Consider the following 19378-nt stretch of genomic DNA (forward strand, 5'->3'; position numbering starts at 1 on the left):
GGTTAAGGTATGGTGGTTACAAATTCATAATTAAACACATCATTCAATGCAACATATTTTATTATAATTACAATCCTCGTCAAACTTCGTTATGTATCTAGGGGCGTAAAACAAACCATAAGTAACCTATATTATTTGAGATGTAACTAAAGAACTTACTGGCTTTGTTAACTCAATGAGCAGCTGCTAAGAATATTATAAGTTACAGTTTTACTAATATTCATATCACAATAATATGTATTAACTTAATTTTCTTTACTCAAAATGTGCAAAATTAATCGAATTTGCGAATATGCAAATAAAAAAATAATACAGCAATCTATTTTTATTTTTGTGGTGACCAGTTAATGTGATAACATAATTAATACATAACCATAATACCTTTTATAAACTAGTTATGGTATATTAAATTAAATTATCTATTGATAATAATTATTGTTGTATATGCAAATAATATAACCAATACTTGCAATACTTTCACATGTAATTCAGTCAAAATGATAAGATTCATTGTTTATAAGTGCAAAATGAATGCAAACATACATTATCATCAATAGTTATTAAAAAAATATTTTAAGATTTCTACTGGTGCATTAACAATTAATTAAGTAATTACAAAAAGATCCCCTGATCACCTCAATTATTTTTAGAAATTAAATGTGATAGTTTGTGAATAATAAAATAAATAATTTATAATGTACAATACATAATAACTAATAATAATAATAATAATAATATATAAACAGATGTTTCTGATAATGAACTAAATATGATACTGCATACAAAATATTGTCAATAAAAATGGGGATTAAATTATTCTAATAGACACTGATAAATTGAGATATATCAAATACACTTAATTGAAATTTAATTGTAATAATGCTAATTAACTTCACTAAATATGATTGGGTCTTACTATATAATATGCTGTACATGCATAAAAATATTATATCAAATCATAGCTTGAATACACACTTTAGATAGACTAACAGTATTAGAATGTTATCATGATTACAATCCTTACATTATTTCTCCTAACTGGGTGCATGTTACTATTGTAATTTCTTGTTTATGGCACTATAATAAAACACCTATAAACAGTATTGTATGATATTTAAATATAGAATGTATTTCTGAAATATCAATTTTAGTGAAGCTAAAATTGCAACTTGTTCATAATATCAAAAACATCAACATATTTATTACAATTTCAATGTTGGTTTATATTTTCTAATATAAGCATTTGCAGAATGAAGCCATTACATGGTCCACCTAACTAGCAATACCTTTATTTATACATAGATGTCTTGAGAACAGAAAATTTTAAGAATGAAATTTAGTAAATGGCTCAGTTCTGCTAGAGATTTAGCATTAACAATTTATAAGTTTGAAAATGATTCTTCTCCTCACTTCTAAACAATTAATATTTTAATTACAAGGAAATAACAACATTGACTTTATTCAGAATTATAATACACCAACATTAATTCACCGCTAAATTAAATTTATGTATATGTATTAGGATTATAATATCAATATTTATAGGAATTTAAAACAATAGCAATAATATCTGCATTTTGAATATTACTATTTTATTATCAATGTGTGATATTAAAACACTAATACAATAATCAACTCATAGATTGAAACTAAAATATGTATAAAGGGCCTTAATTCATAACAAAAGCAATTCATAAGGTCAATGATGTCATTTATTTTAAAATAAATTTGAGATAATATTTCAACCAATGTCTTTTTGGATCCTTTTTCATTCTTACTAAAGTCATTTAGGTATAATGAGTTACACCATTAATAAAAATACACACTGTTTGTCTATATATATATGTTATAAACTGTTTCACCATTCTGCATCACCATTTGCTTTTTGAAAGACATAGTCTTTACCAGCAAGGTTCATAATGCCATCTTTTAAGTAAAATTTCCATTTGTTACGGCTACGTGTTATCTTGTCGTACTGACACACAACAACATTATCAGTATCAAACATATCACCAGGCTCTTCATCAGACACATCATCACCAGAATTCAGAGGTTCTTCTTCAGCACCACCACTATCATCCCGCTCTTCTTCTTCTTCCTCTGCTCGTTCTTCTGCAGACTCCTCATCTTCATCATCATCACCTGCCCCATCATCCGATGCATCTCCAACATTTGAGCCCTCATCATCGGAGGAATCCATCGCACCATCCAATGAAAATGGAGCAGCACCACTGCGTCCACCTCCACCACCATCAAATTCATTCTGTTGTCCTGCTAGTGCAGAATTTATGTGTTGTTGAAGTAGAGTAGCCGCAAGAGGCTGTGGCAAACTTATTGTGGCATTAATGATGGGACCAGTAAGAACCTGATGCAACTTGTTGCCATTCAGCGCGGAAGCCGGTATTTGAATAGTAAAGGACCGTGCTTGTGATCCAGGTACTCCCGGTTGAGCGGGCAATGTTAACTGGACAGGTACTTTATTATTGGGATCCAAAACATGGTGCGAATGTGTGCCAGGAATATTAGAAGTTGGTACACCATGTTCAACTACAGAGTTTTGTTGGCTAGAACCTTGAGCCATCATGCTATCAACTGATCTCTTAGGTAACATATTATTGCCATTGGCTTTTTGAAAGTTTTGTAACACGGGTGGTGGCATTGGAGTTTCGGGTATTGGTGGGTCCATGGCGCCGCTAGCTTGTAATTTTGTTTTCCATAATTGTTTTAGTTCTTGCAATACTTGTTCATCGACACCGTCATCCAAGAAACAATCTCTGACTCCGGCTATGACATCGTCCATTACTGCATTGTACAGTTTTAATACAGACACCTGACTCATAGTCATTTTGATATTTAACTACTACTTATAATGAATTATGAGAACTTTTAAACTACTTATCTCAGTTCAGCTGTAATTTATTACTTGCCGTAGATCATATATCGTAAGAAGTGCGTATTCACTTTCCTGTTCACATCTCAAATCAATGTCATATGAAATTCAAGAGTACACAGCCATTCATAGGAAATGTTAGACAATTATTTACCGATTTCCTTATTCACTATACGATAAAATATGTCCACTCCATATTCTCGACAAATCTCATAAAAATATTCAGCAGAAAATTTTGACAATTAACACTAAAACATAACCTTATAAAAAAGACAATTTGCCAGATTACAAATATTGTCTTTGCATAGACGAACATTGATAAAAAGGCGCATGCGTGAACTCAGCGCCATGCCGACCATTCGAAACTGCCGACGCCATGTTCTTGCCGCGCCCTATTTTTAACATGTCATATTAAAGAGTTTGTGTCAGCAAATTTTTAAAATAGCTTTTACTTTAAAAGAATCTAGTTAAATTAAATTATTCACAAATTATGAAAAATTATATTTTAATATAGCAACACCGTATTTAAATGTCTATGGCTAAATTATTAACGTTCCATTTCATGCAGCCTTTTTATCGTTACTAGTAGTTATTGTTTTGAAGTAATAGCACTGTGCACTATGACATACAACATAATACAAAATCTAACTCATAGTTTATTCTGATCTGATAGATGGCGGCACTGTATAATGATTTAAAGAAAATTTTGATAAGATATGATAATAAATATTGGTAACAAAGCATTAATGTTGTGGATTTGTACTTTAAAAATTCGAAAAAAGAAATTATTCGGTCAGGTCAACGTATTTTTAGACAATTTACACAACGTCATAGTAGCAGAGATTGTGTTATGAAGAGGAATATCTTTGAATCAATTATTATTGCCTTTCTTTTATGTGTAAGTATTTAAAAAATATGACACATAACTAATAATAAATTCTAATCAATGTAATAAAATAAATTTAAATTTAAATTCAATGTAATAATTCAACACAATATAAATTGTAAAGATATGGGAAGATGACATAAATACTGAAATACTTATTATTTGTAAATAGATAGTAATGTATAAAGAAATCATCTAGACAGATACAAACAATACCTACAACTTACCTAGTAGCTTTATTTTTTCAGTAATCTACATAAAATAACGATGAGACAAATTGACGTTTTTTTAATATGGACAGGCTTTGACCATTTATTAACAAAAATACATAGGACATATAATTAATAATACGTACCTACCTGTTTCTTTATGGTAACAGATAAAAAAACAATGCGCAAAGGAATCAATTCCTGTTTAAAACTACAGAACTAATTTAAAAATAACAACCACATAGGACCTCCAAAAAGTTCTTCAAGTAAAATCTCACTGTGACGCAAGTAATCAATACATATAAATAAAATTGGAGTGTCTGTTTGTAAAAAGTGAAAATTGTAAATTGTAAAAAGTGGTTTTATGTACCGTATTTGTATTCATATGCATGTAGTAAAAAACGGTTATTTCAATATTATAAACAGACACTCCAATTTTATTTATATGTATAGATCATATGCATGTAGTAAAAAACGGTAATTTCAATATTATAGTCGGAACAAACAGACTGTCGGTGTGTTTGTTCCGGCTAGTCTCTGAAATGGCTGGACCGATTTTAACGGGACTTTTTTTGGCAGCTAACTGATGTAATAAGGAGTAATTTAGGCTACTTTTATTTTAGAAAAATAAAGTTAAACTCTACACGGATGAAGTCGCGGAAAAGCTGTTCCCGCGACTCAATATAAAATTGTTTGTCACATGTTTTGAGAAATCTGGGATATAAAATCTTTTTATCAAGATAATCGTTAAGTCGCTACACTATTTCTGTTTTCTGTGTAGGTTCATTTCCGTATTTTTCAGTTCGGAACACATTGTGGACAGAGAATAGCTTCCTCAATCTACTTCAATTATTAGACTGTGAATGCCATGCTATGTAGTATTATGTAATGTTGATGCAATTGTTTCTTTTCTTTCTGCTTTTTAACAATGATTTTGTTTTACCCAATATGCCAGGGGGGATGGTTAAATTAATAAAAAAAAATATAAAGGATTTAGTGAACATAAATTCTATACTATTATTAATAATAAATAAGGCTAACCATTTGTAAACAGAATGATAAGCCAATACACATAAGATATATGTAGGGAATTCTCTTTTAATTTTAAATGGATAGAAATTAAGAAGTTTACAATTTTATATCACCCATTTGACAATTGATAATGCAAACTGTGTTGTACTGTGTGTAGTATCTACTGTTAGCAATTGTAACCCTTTAGACTTCGTATTGACTTTATACTTAGAATCTGAACCTCTAACTGTAATTTCATTTAATTAAATAATAAATAGTATTGGCAATTGTAACAGTTATAGTTTTTGTTTGAATAGATAAATAAGTATAATAATATACGTTCCTAAGTATAATTAAAATACTCTACAACTCTACTCTACTTACACATTATTATCATTGTTGTAAAAGTGATTGCAATTTTTTATTGTTTATAACTGGGTACCTGGATGTCCCTTGGTTATCGTTTTAGAACTGGCGAAGATACTCGTGTATAACATATAGATGTGATATAAAAATACAGTCCAATTGAGAACTTTCCCCTTATAGAAGTCGTTGAAAAATGTACTCATCACTTTTACTGAACTTCAAGAATGGCGTAGGAATTTATGGGGAAGTCGTAAAGTTGGTCTCGGCTTTATATGTAGGCCATGAGTTCGCCCACCTGTAGCTGCGGTGGTAGTTACGTGTATAAGATACCTTCAAGGCATGCCTCAAATGTTCCTACGTGTTGTGTCTTAAATAGCTTCATTAACAAGTGTTTATGCAAGATCGTTAGTTGCCAACTTCAAACACACATTTTTTATCAGATTAATTGTGGATCCTTCAATAAAATATTATGTACCTACATCAATCAATTAAAGTTTACATTAAAAGTTAGTTATTTAGTTTAATAAGTTAGTTATAGTTTAGACATTTACTTAGAATATTATAACCTACAGTTATATAAAATGTACAATACATATCTCGTAGTTGCTCATAACATGCCAATATATGGTACAATATATTAGCTAAACATTTGGCCTTTTCATGAGATAAAATATATGAATCCAAGAATAGAAAAAATCTGTACTTTACCTATTGTGAAAATAGGCAAATGAACTCAAATAAATCATTTTTAGAATTAATGCCTATTTGTTGAGTCAGTTCGAGAAAATAGCCCAATGAATTATGTTTTTTTTGCCTGATAAGTTGCACATTAATTACACAGAAGTCTTTGTTCACAATAGTTTCATTTAGTCTATTTATACCACAGCTAGTATTGTAAGGTACATGTAAGTACAATTACCGAAAACAAAGTCAACCAAACTGATATTAAAATATGTTATTTGGAATAAAATTTAAAAAAATCTTGTTTTATTCGTTCGTTAATAGTTTTCATTGCAGTGAATGGATAGGCATAGAATATGGCCCGGGCATAATAGACATACGGGTGCTATCGACACGGGCGGCGGTGGAGGAGGGCGGGCTGCCGGCGACCGCTCCCAGCGCGCCCTCATTATTGCTTATATGGGAATACGAGTGCACACTTTATTATGCTCATTTTACGCATTCAACTGCAAACCATTTCAAATATAAACTATTTCATTTGTGCATTTCAAAAATGTTAAATTAGTCACTGAAATAACTTTTAATAATTCTGATGAAATATTAATTTAAACCTATTGCTAGATTTATTATATTTTTCTGTAAATACTTGGAAGTACAGGTTATTTTTATACAACACACACAAGACAACTATCTCATTCAATAAAAGTAATCACTCTGGTATTTTAAAAGACGCAGATAAACAATCAATTTCCTTTCGCCTGAGGAATTAAAAAGGGGAAGAAAAGGTTATGTAGTCTTGAAAACTGAAAGCATTTTTAAATTTCTAATATTTTAGCATTTTTGTAAAATTCGTTATCTTTAATGGTTAGAAAGATATTTCATTCATGAGACTCTATTCTCTTATTGATAATTTTAAATCAAGTAGATTGTGTAAGCGGCAATAATGAAAAGAGTAAATAATATATGTACTAAAATATTTATGGTCGACTCTCGACTCGACTATAAGTTTGAACCTTAAATATTACCACATATACCTATTATTGTAAATACAAATTGTAACGCCATTAGTTACAAAATAACTATAGGTATTTATTTTGTTATCTTATTTAAGAACACTAGTAGTACAATAAAGGTTTTTTAAATACGGTACAAATTCCGCAGAATCGTTATTACCTATGTGCTGTATTTTTACAATACAATAAAACATTTACAATAAGCAAATAATTGCAGGTAACTTGCACAGTTGCTGTCCGTCAATGCCGTCAATGCCGACTTTTTTATACATAATGACCTTTATATGATATTTATATTTGCAACGACTGGTTATATTTTTCAGTTTGTCTTACCTATAACCTGCTTCTATCTTCATTGTAGGATCTCTTATTACTTTTCGCCAGTTAATTATCTTATTCTTATAAAAGTAATTTTATAATATCCTTAACTAAAATATAGAATTTGTAAACTCAAGAAATATAAAAGTAATTTGGCCAAGTAAATCGCATACCTTTAGCGACTCTCCAATATTAAGCTTAGGCATAAAGATGATAAAAGAAATGAATGATGGGAGTTACGCGGCCTATTCGGGTCGGTCCGGTAGCTTTTTGAATATTATGAATTACTAACCAAATATTAAAGTCACCGTACATATAATAAAAGTATTGTAAGTAATTATTGCCAACAAGAAGGATATCACTTGTTTTAGACCTAAGGTTTAAACTAAATCACTATCTATGTTAAAAGATAGATTTGTCCATTTACCAAAAGGAAGTGACATAACTGAAAGTGACACAAAATAGTAATTTATTTGTAGTTAGGTTTATATTTTTTATAGCAGTACCCTGTAGCATTTAAATTATAATTAACAATCTATTCAATAATAACAACAATGTTCACCATTAAATCAATCTGCGATACGATCGTGAAGAATTTTTAAAAGGCCATTTATAATAATATAATTAGGTTTAGGTAGTTAAACATATTTCATTTACTGTTGACAAAATTTAATTTATGACTGTGGAGGCTCGGTGTGTCATATAAATTGCGTTTAACGTGACATCATCCGAGGGAAGAGGAAGTTGATTGAGCGAGGCAGCGTCGAGCTCACGAGGGGTGTTATACTCGTGTGTACAACAAACGACTCGCGGAAGTATTCGGCCCATGTCATGTTTGCCGTACATCGTCCTCAGATGGAAGTATCTATTTCCTCGATAAATACTAGTTGTTGATCTTTTGTAGTACACCATCCTATTCAAAATGGTTTTCTTTTATATAATATTAAAAATACTTTATCGGACTTTCCATTTGTTTACTGGTTGATTAATGCATATCGACTTAAAGCAATAAACAATTTGGAATATAAATGTTTAATTTAAGTTTCTTTTATAATCCATTCATCTTCTAAGAAAGGATTTTTCGGAACACTAGAATGATAGTTCATAAGTAAATAAAGATACATATATAAAAATAATATGATAAGATCAGATATTATTAATTATTATACTTGATAAATTTACTTATTTTAAAATATTATAGGTCTATGGACAAATTTAGCGTAAATTACTACTACGAGAAGAACGTGATAAGTGTCTTTATTAAACGCCACCCTTTGTATTCTCAACGTATCTTGGTGTGCAGTGTCGCCAGGCAAATTAGCAGTTTAAACAGCAGGCGCAAGCGTAAAACTCTGCTTCGTAAGTCTATTTGAACCATTTTCCAGCACTTCTGCGTAACAAAGTCCACAAAACAATAAAATAAAATTGCTGCAAAGTTTTGCTACGGTTAGGTATTACTCTTGAATACTATTATTTCCTAGATATTTTAGTGAAACATAATATTCTGTTCATTACATTTTGCTTGGTTCTTTACCAACTAAAATTGTAATTATGTATTTATTAATATATGTTTCTACATATATTATAAAAAAGTATGCATACCTATCATTTTACCAATATTCGCGATACAATGTCAGTCTGGCCGTTGTGGTCCTGACTTATAATGATTACAAAGAAGTATAATCATCATAAGTCAGGACTGCCACAGCACTATCTATCTTGATTATATATTAAAGATATAATATTTCATATAAAAATATATGACTTGAAGAAATGTGTTGTTGTTTACTCACGTTCGTAATTTCACTCTTGAGACTCTGTCTGCACGTGACATGAAGACGTACAATTATTTTACCTTAAATTCAATTCAGATTGTGCTTACATGCATTGGTCTTAAGAAATTAAGATTTACTACCTCAGCTTTTATTTACGGTTCTACTAAACAAGATTTATCATTTTATATAGTATCATTACATTTCGAAATTAAGGAAAATCACTGTTATGCTTTGATTAGTATTTTATAACTTAATTTTATAAATTTATTAATTAATAAATTATTTAGTTAACATAATTCACAGAAAGGCTTTCTTTCTTTTCTAGATAAACAATGTTAAAAACTATATGCCTGTCAGAAATATACCTGTCAGAAACTAATAAAAACAAAAATGGATAATTAATAGGCAACCGATTGCGACAAACCTGTCGACCGCAATGATTTAGCCTATTTGTTTTTTTTTTGTTACTGTTAACAAGTTTATAAGATCTTTATTCCTAAAAACAAAGAGGGAGGGGTGTGGACTTATAGTAATGGTAAACTAGTCACCAATCATCACCACCACCGCCTCCGTGGTCGGTTTATCACACCGTCTTACTTTCCGATGGTGGCGGATTGTTTGTATCGGTATTGTATCTGGGTATTTTCTATGTATAAAATAGTTATCTAAAACCCACAACACAAGCTCTGCTTAATTTGGGAGTAGATGGCGCTGCGTAACTTGTCCCAATATATCTGTAATAATTTAGTATTTATTTATTGAGTAATAAAATGACCATTTTGTAGGTAATATTATAAAATATACATGTGTAGACGCGAATATTATTGATTAGAAGCTGGTGCACGATGTACTGCGAGCGCGCCAGAATGAGTTCGATCTCGCCAGGACACAAGGCGACGGAAATTAAAGCCCGGCACGTTAATTGCGTGCAATCGGTTGCGAGTAATTGCTAATCTAAAACGACTGTCACGTTAATCTTTATATAAGTACATTTTTATGGCCTGGAAAAAAATCTATGTCAATAGCAATGACGGTAATTTAAGATTCCATTACCAATTAGTTGAACCTTAAGAAGTATTCCCTATGTTTTTCTGTACAGATTTATCTCTGGCAAGTAAATCATTATAAGATACTAAAATAAAATAAATTACAATATCGCATAGATTACGAAACCTTGCCGCAAATATAGATTCTGGGGTAGACAAAGTTGTTGATGATGAGGGAATGATGTTCTCATCTGCGTTAATGGTATATGCTCTCAGACCACCAGTTATAGTCAAAATAAAGGTAGTTTACTCACATCGAGTAAAATAACCTTATTTTGACTTAGATTATTAGTGTTAGTATTCCCATTGTGGGCTCCTACGATAACCACTATAATGGACTGACTGACATTATAACTCGTTCTATCATATTTAACTGGTGGTGAGAGCATATACCATTAAGCAGGCGGGAACATCATCCCATCATCATCAACAAAAAACAATAATGTACCATATTTTATTTACTTCAACAATCACATTTTTCCCAAATTCACGAAACATTGATTTATTGTTTCGTAAACGTTGCGAAAGTGAGTTATTTTAGAGACATGACCCAGAATAAATCATCTAGGTAGTAGGTACTGTTTTATTTTTTTCCCGCCAAAGTGAAATACGACTTTAACGAACAGCGTTATATTGATGTAAATTTGTGTTAGCTGTGCACCAGCATGTAAGAATTTTCAACAAAACTAAAAGAATTAATAGAAAATTTGCTCTGAAATGCAAGTTATTGGTCCACAGACAATACAATTGGTGGTACCTTCTATCAGACGCAAGCAATATAGTAATTGCAACTTATTATAGATGATTACTTATCATGTCATATCATACCTATTTAGAAATTAAATACAATATGTAATACTATCATAAAATATAACCCTTTTACTATTGAAGTTGAACACAGTAGTGGTAAATATGGAGATAAAGGTATACAGATGAAATTATTGAATTTCCGTTTCTCTATTCAAGTACAAATGCTCGTTTTTATTAGAATAGAAATAGATTTTATTCTAACATTATATTACAATGGAAGACTGAAATAGATGCCTTAGACACTAAGGCTTACAAAAAACGATATTTTTAACAGGTCAACCTCCACCCATATCACTTTCAAACGTTTTTGTAGAGGTATCTGAGTGAAAAGGGCTAAGGTAAATTCGTAACAAGAAATCAAATAATAGTAAAACTCTTAGTAGAAAATGTAGGCACATACTGCGATTCCTCATTATTGCTCCATGATTAAATATTGCAAAGTATATTATATACCTACTTTCAAAGATGTTTATTAAACCAGTAAAACATAACATCACGATTATTATCCCAGATGGGGTAATCAAAGATATTATGAAATGTCGACGTCACGGCGTCATGGGGAACACAGCACTTGACATGCACACACATTTCTCAGAGTACATCTGAATCCAACGAGTCGGCAGAAAATGTATGGGTAGTTACCGCCGGATAAATTTTTGGTTTTGTTATCGGTGTTTCCTTCACTAAAGAGCCGTTTAGAAATATAAATCAACACGCAATTTTTTTTATTGGTTTAAGAATCAATAGTACATTAGGCCATTATTATACATATGTACGAGTAGGTTTTTATAAAGATAAAGTATAGTTAATTTTTTGATGTTTCTGTTGGAAAACAGAAACCTTTAAATTATTAACCATTTTAATTATTAACTATTTTTTTTCTTTTTTAGTCTTTCAGTTGTAAGTTGACCTGCTATGGCATGCAGGACGCGAACGTTTTAAGTGTACGATGTGTTGTGAACTGAACCGATTGGCCGTGATTTTTTGTAAAACATCGCACGTAAACCCAAGAATGGATCAGTAACGTGGAAAACCCTTTGTATTTAAGTACACAATGTAACGTGAGACGGGTATAAACTTTATTTGTTAAAGAAAATATGTACACATCCCTTTATATGGGTATGAATATATAAGGAGAAATAATGGTACCTAAGTCAGATTTATGAAGTGATGACAATTACACTTAATAAAACGTGTTCTAATATACTACATGTCTATGTACATATAGTATTTTAGAACACGTATATATATATATAATATGCATATAGATGAATATTTGAGAAATTACAGTACAATTACATTACACATTTACTGGAATTTACTGTGTCATTCCTAAAGTTTTAAATTTAGTCTTAAATTATCGAAAGATTAACTTTTCGGGACTCGACGAAGACGAAAATATACCTTTGAAGCCGAAGCTCGCTATAATCTCCCCTAATAATTCTTAAGATCACGACTCTATCAATGTAGTTAAGTGCCTAATACTTGTAGATAGGTTCTACGGCCACCGTAGTATTTTTTCTGATGTAGGTATTTAGATTGTCTACATTAAAAAAAAAAATATAACTGTAAACAAAATAAGCTAGAGTTATAGCTGGATTTCACTATATTATATGATCCTAGCTAATAGGTACTTACACATTTTTTTCCTCTGAATTCTTTATAATTTAAAAACCTTATAAATATATAAGAACTAAAAAGAAGGGAAAATAAATAAAGAAGAAGAAGGAATTTCAAAAGATGTTTAAAAATTATATTAATTGACAACCTGTTTATGAAATATTATTATATTATCAAACTAATATCAAGAGTCTTTCATTATTCCGTTCCTAAACCAGATATCGTATAATCAGAAGACCAACTCATCATAAAGTTGCATTGGGTTGTCCTAAGACTATATGTATTACAATACAATGGTTTATAATTAATGAACACTACACGAATATTCAAAATAATTGGCGAATGTAGTCAACAAACAAAAGAATATATTTCGTATTACAACGTACGTAACACATACTCTACGTACGTTTGTACTAAACAACAATTGAAATATTATAGTTCAGTAACTATACAAACAAAGATGTACTTTTTTACAAGAAGAGTACCTACAGGAAATCGAAATTCATGTAATACCCCGACAACAAAACGTTAAACGCATAAGAACAGAGCAAAGCGAAGATAGCTATAAAAATAATAATTTCCGGTATTCACTGAAGATTTACTAGAAAATTCTTAATTCACAGAAAGAATAACACGGCCATTATCTAAACTTACACACACAGATGTCCTCAAGAGCTGAGTTCTTTGAAAGCCATACAAATAATTATGTTATTGATTAGAATATTTATTACGTACATATATGTACATCGTCATCCGGCATTTTGTGTATCGAAATCGGTCGCCGCTTATCAAAATAATATTAGGTATATTCTAAAATAAACACTATTGAACTAACTATTGAAACCGAGTAAATATTATAGTGTATGTAAATATATAAAGAGTATCCGTTTGCGGGAATTAGTAATATAAGTAGGTATATAACAATATATATATATATATATATATATAATAATAATAATAATCTCAGGACAATTCACACAGCGCCATCTAGTCCCAAGTTAAGCTAGCTAAAGCTTGTGTTATGGGTACTAGACAACTGATACAGATACATAGATAATTTTTTTTTTTCGTAAATACATACATATTATACAAGAGAAAACACCCAGACCGATACAAACAATTATACTCATGAATACAAATGTTTGTGCCGTGCGAGGAATAGAACCCGCGACCATCGGAAGTAAAGCGGTGTAATATAGTAACAAAAAACCTTTTTTAAAACTTTCACATTTAATAATATTAAATGATAGGCGATAACACTATCAAAACGGTATATAATTAGAATATTTTGAATTAAAAAAAAGTATAAGTACATATATTGAATAATATTCCCATTATTATGTTAGTAATATGAGTAATTTTAACATATTCGGTTAGTTATACCGATATTACATACAATATTAAAATCAGGTGTAATGATTGAGCTCGGCGGAAACACTAAGAAATCGGCCTCAATTTCAGGCGATTTAATAAGCAATCCAGTACAGTGAAACCCAGTACTCACCACTACTACTATTGTCCCTGTCCCTTTAGTGTCGTAGATATGTAGGCCGCTTAAATGTTATAAGGAACGCGTTTTGCTTATTTATTTACAAATAAAATTAATTTCTATTATATTCAAACACAAATTGCTTAAAATGATCAATACCACCCACTTTTAAACAAACTTTCCCAATATATTCGATTCTATTAATTCCCTGTCTTCAAACAGATTCTTGTTTTGACGTACCTATATATGAAATAGTAGCTATTAAGAATATATAAAAATATATTTTAGCACAATGAGTTCTATATATATCAATGTCTTTACAATATTTTTGGCATATTCGTATTCATTTATATTTTATTATCAAAAGAATATAATAATACTAATATAAAATACCAGATTTTTGATAAGATTTATGTGGCCTTAAATCTGGAAACTGTGTAATTGCCTATATATATAAATAAACATGTAATAATAATAGCTTTTGCCCTTTTTATTGCATAAATTAATAAGTAATTAAAAATAATAAAAAAAGAGTAGGCGAGGCACTGTGTACCAAGTGAGCATGTGGTAAGCACTAAGGGTATGCAGCACATTTCAATCGAGCCTCATGAATAACATACGAGGCAGTCATCTGAGACAACGCCGAGGTGACTGTTGCTTATGGAAATAGGTTAGATTGCAATATAAATTTACCTTTACCTAATAATAAAGTGTAAGGTCAGGTATATGATAAATTATTTTTTACCTGTAACCCTCACCATGTATTTACATAAAACCAATACGGTGATATAGACGTTACAGACTTCTAATTTCTAAGCTTTGTGTCGTGTATAAAAAAATAACTTATGGGTTGTCTATAAATTCCTTAAATGCGTTATTGATATTACGCCTATGAAAAAATAAATAACAATATACAGCACAATAACACCCGTATAAAGTAGTGTTAATAAAATATCAATTATATGAATGAAATTGAAGTAATGGTAATATTTACTCCATAGTGTGTCCTTAGTAAGTGGTTTAGCACACCGTAATACTTCCAACGGTCGCAGGTTAGATTCTCCACACAATACAAAGACGGTCTGGTGAATTTTTACGTATATTAATTATGTATTTTCACAATACATAAATTTATATCAATTACTCATAACACAAGCTCTACTTAGCTTGGGGTTAGATGACATTGTGTATATTGTCTGGAGTAATTTATTATTATTATTTGTCAGTAGAAACTTAAATGCTATAGTCGTTGTGGATATTTTCTTAATAAATAAATAATAAATAATTTACGGATAAAGTCTATAATAGAATAGCAGAGAGGCTGAACCCATTCCACTGAGTCATAGACCGTTTCGATACAATTAATAATTTTTAATTTCATTATACCTTAAAAAAATATCAAGTTATTCTTTGAGAAAAAGATTTTTATTATAACATTTTATTTATTTATAATAAAAATCTTTGTCTCAAAGGGTAATTTGACACATTATAGGTGTATATTGAAAGTAAATATTTGTATAAGTCTCAAAATAATTAAGAGAAACAATACTTTTAAAAGGGTATCATTATCTAAATATTTTCATATATTTATTTATTTTTAGCTGACTGCTTAGAGATCTGCGACACATTTATTGCGTACGTATGGTATAAGATATATATAAAGGTTCAGTAAAAGGGAAAACAGGTAAATTTTCCCATTTCCCTTTCCATTCTATATGTATAGTGGGCGTCGCGGCGCGTCACGGCGTCGACATGGCACACCACGCCACGTCGATATCGAGCGAGCCCCGCGCGGCCCGACCGTGCCTGCGCCCCAATCTAAATACAACGCGCCGGCTGCACAAATATACGTCTACTCACTCATGTAAATTAATAAATAAAACACATTATTATTACAGTTATTAAAAATCTAATTTGTAAAATATATTACATAAGTAGAATCACATTTAGTAACTAATTTCGAATGAGCGCGACACGTATTTGAGTTTAATTTTTGTTTTCGATAAACCTTAGTTTTTTTATTTATTAGATTTTCCTTGCGTTGATAAACCAACGACGATATTTACATTTTTATTACAGGAGCTTTAGCTACATTTTCATGTATACATTTTTGGCACTTTTTCATTTTGTTTATAAAAAAACCGTAATTATTTTACGAACATACCTATACGAAAATACCTAGGTTTAACAAACAGATCGTAATGAATTACCTGGTTTAAAATTGTAGAAAATTTTACCAATATCTAATTTAAAATTTGTAATACGGCTCTACGTTGTTAGAAACGACAAGTTGAATTGACGGAAGGGTAACAAGTTCATTAAAGAGGACCTGTCATGTGGTAATCCGAGCATCAGTTGCGGGCCAAGACCGATACGGGCTCGGGACGAGGGCGGGAGTACGATACGAGACACATTAGCCCGCTTGACAGCTTTCACGCCCGCACTCCAAATCAACAACTCAGAGTTTTAACAATAATTTACCCTGCCTTATACAAGTTACCCGCCCACTGAACAATCGCGAGCAAATTATGTTTTGTTCTCTGTTATATTTTTGTCTTTCATGGCCAATATGAAGCGTCAAATCTTCAAGTCACTTTAAATCAATCTCACATTCAACATCATAACATTATTATATCTTCTTTGATATATTTTAATATATTGACCTATTAATATTACAATACAGAAAGATTGTTTGTATGTAAAATATATAGGTACAAACAATCTTTCTGTTGTTTGTTTGTAGGTAATAAAGGTAAAATTACTTATATTGTCAATACATTAAATGTTCGGATGTTTCATTAATAGGTTTTATTATTAATTACGCTTAGAAAATGGTAGAATATGAATATAAAATATAAGAATTTTGTTACTCGCATAAAATACATGGTATGGACCACTAATTAAATAGAATTTAATTAGTGGTCCATAGGAGGTATAAGAAATACCTATGGGATAGTAGGTATTAATTAGACAAAATTTATTTAGGCAAATATTTTTTATTTAGCTACTAGAACGATTTTTTTATTCTTTTATATATATTGTCTCACTTACATAGAAGCCTGATATCAAAATGCCATTTAAGTAATGATTCAAGATTTATTGGCATGTTCCCTAATGTTTATTTACCCTCACTGCCTGTATAATGATCCCTATTTAGGTCCACATAATGTTATAAATGCTGCCATAATTTATTTCTTGTCATTTCAAGTCATGGAGCTAGACTCCAATCGAATGCTAGTATATTAGTTATACCCGCGACTTCGTCCACGTGAAATTTAACAATTTTCTAAAATAAAAGTAGCCTAAGTGACTTCTTATAGCTACAGCTACCTGTCAGTAAAAGTCCCGTCAAAATAAATCCAGCCATTTCAGAAATTATCCGGAACAAATGGAAAGACAGACAGATAAAAAATGTAAAAAATGTTAATTTGGTGTAAGTACCGTATATTCATATGTAAAAACGGTTATTTCAATATTACAAACAGACACTCAAATTTTATTTATATGTATAAATTAGTAGTGTTACCACTGCTTTTACTTCATTATATGTCACCATTAATTTATAATCGCATAAGCGACGTTATAACATCAGTTTCACAAATTACAGCTAATTTAATGGAATTGTTTTAGAGCGAGAGTGAGACCAAACACCTAATCAATGTTACAACCGACAATATTAAAGGCATTATCGTGAGATATCTTTGCAGTAACATCGTAGACACCAAGAAGGGTGAACATAATAGCATCGGCTGATATTGCAAATAAATATGTCATAAAATAACGTTTGTTAATGTACAGGAAACCCGTTTTCCATTCAGTCTCAATAGGCAATGACGGTAAAACTTTTTTTGTTTAAATTTATGAAGTCATCTTTATTTTGAGATAGGAGCCTGATGTGGTAAAGACTTGGCCTTTTAGGCAAAATAGAGAAAATACGTCATTGGCGGGACCGGAAATACATTTGTGTCGGATAAAGTAGTATTTATTCGAAGGGCGAAACGAACCCTAGTATTATAGAATGAGTGGTTTTAATAGGTCGAGTCGCCAGTGAAGTCTTAATTTGTTTATTACAAAAATACGCGTTCTATTTCATAACTTCTTGAAAAGTGTCAATTTGTCGTATTGTTTTTATAACAAAACAATTTTCTAGTATAGCTTCTAATATTATTGTTTTAACTCCTTTTTTATTGGGATACAAAAAAGCAATTAAATACGAAAATGTATCTCATCCCTGTGTTATCAGATAAAATATACATATGTATTATTATTGGCTTTCTCTAAATATGTACTGTTGATTTAATATATTACATTGTAAGCTGTTGGTTTTCTAATAAATATATAAATAAAAAAATATTTTACACAGGCAATGTGCAGATATCGTATTTTAGAAATGAAAGAATGGAGAGAATTTAAATGTTACTGTAATGCCAACTTTTTTAATTTTAAGTTTTTTATAACCTATAAACAAATATATTCTTTTAAAAATATAATCAACGTTGAAATCGGCTTGGAGATTCTGTTGATCTTGGCAACGTTGAATGGAGATTCTGTTAAGTAGTTGGATATCTTTTTTTTCTATTTATGTATTTAAAGCATGGCATCAAAACATAAAGACTAAAGAGGAAAATCTAACTTCAACAAATCATCTAATAATAGATACAATAACGTCAATAACGTGTGTTCTATTTAGGGAGTCCTGTCCTCTTTTGGAGACAAAGGAACATTTTGTTAGTGATCTCGCTAATGGAAAACTGAAAATGGGAATTGACTTACGTCTACTGCTCAGTGGCCATATAAAACTACTCGACAGCTTATGTCACTCTTGTATATCTTGAGATTTTTCTACTTGCGATGTAGAGTAAAAATAGATTGAATATAGCGTTCAATGTAGATGTAAAAAAATATGTGATTTTGCCTATACAACACCTCGAAATGTATATTTATATAATGTATATATATATATTTATTTCTTCTCTTCTCTTTTATATTATATATAAGAGAAATAGATATAGAAACATATATATTTCTATTAGACTTAGACTTAGCAGAGGTACCCACCTCTGTCTTATTATTTCAGCCGTCAAACAGCAGCCGCCATTTATAAACTGTGTGTTTACGGTGAAATAAGGAGGGAAATTACTGGAGAATAGGCAGGATTAATACTTCGGAACGGCAACATAAATGGTATCACTGGCTTCATGATTTATCATGTATATATAGGCAACGGTTATCACTTACCATTAGGTGAGCAGATAGATTGATGA

General features: G+C 30.5%; 1 protein-coding gene across 1 annotated transcript; it reads right to left on the minus strand.

Annotated features, from left to right (window-relative positions):
* Window positions 1-1635: 1635 nt before the first annotated feature.
* On the minus strand, window positions 1636-3214 carry LOC131848136 (transcription initiation factor IIA subunit 1). Its single transcript, XM_059197900.1, has one exon. The coding sequence runs from the start codon at window positions 2843-2845 to the stop codon at window positions 1859-1861; it is 987 nt and encodes a 328-aa protein (XP_059053883.1). The 5' UTR covers window positions 2846-3214; the 3' UTR covers window positions 1636-1858.
* Window positions 3215-19378: the final 16164 nt, after the last annotated feature.

The sequence above is a fragment of the Achroia grisella genome, unplaced genomic scaffold, assembly GCF_030625045.1.
Source record: "Achroia grisella isolate CSIRO2021 unplaced genomic scaffold, CSIRO_AGI_Agris_v1 utg546, whole genome shotgun sequence".
Classification (NCBI taxonomy): Eukaryota; Metazoa; Arthropoda; class Insecta; order Lepidoptera; family Pyralidae; genus Achroia; species Achroia grisella.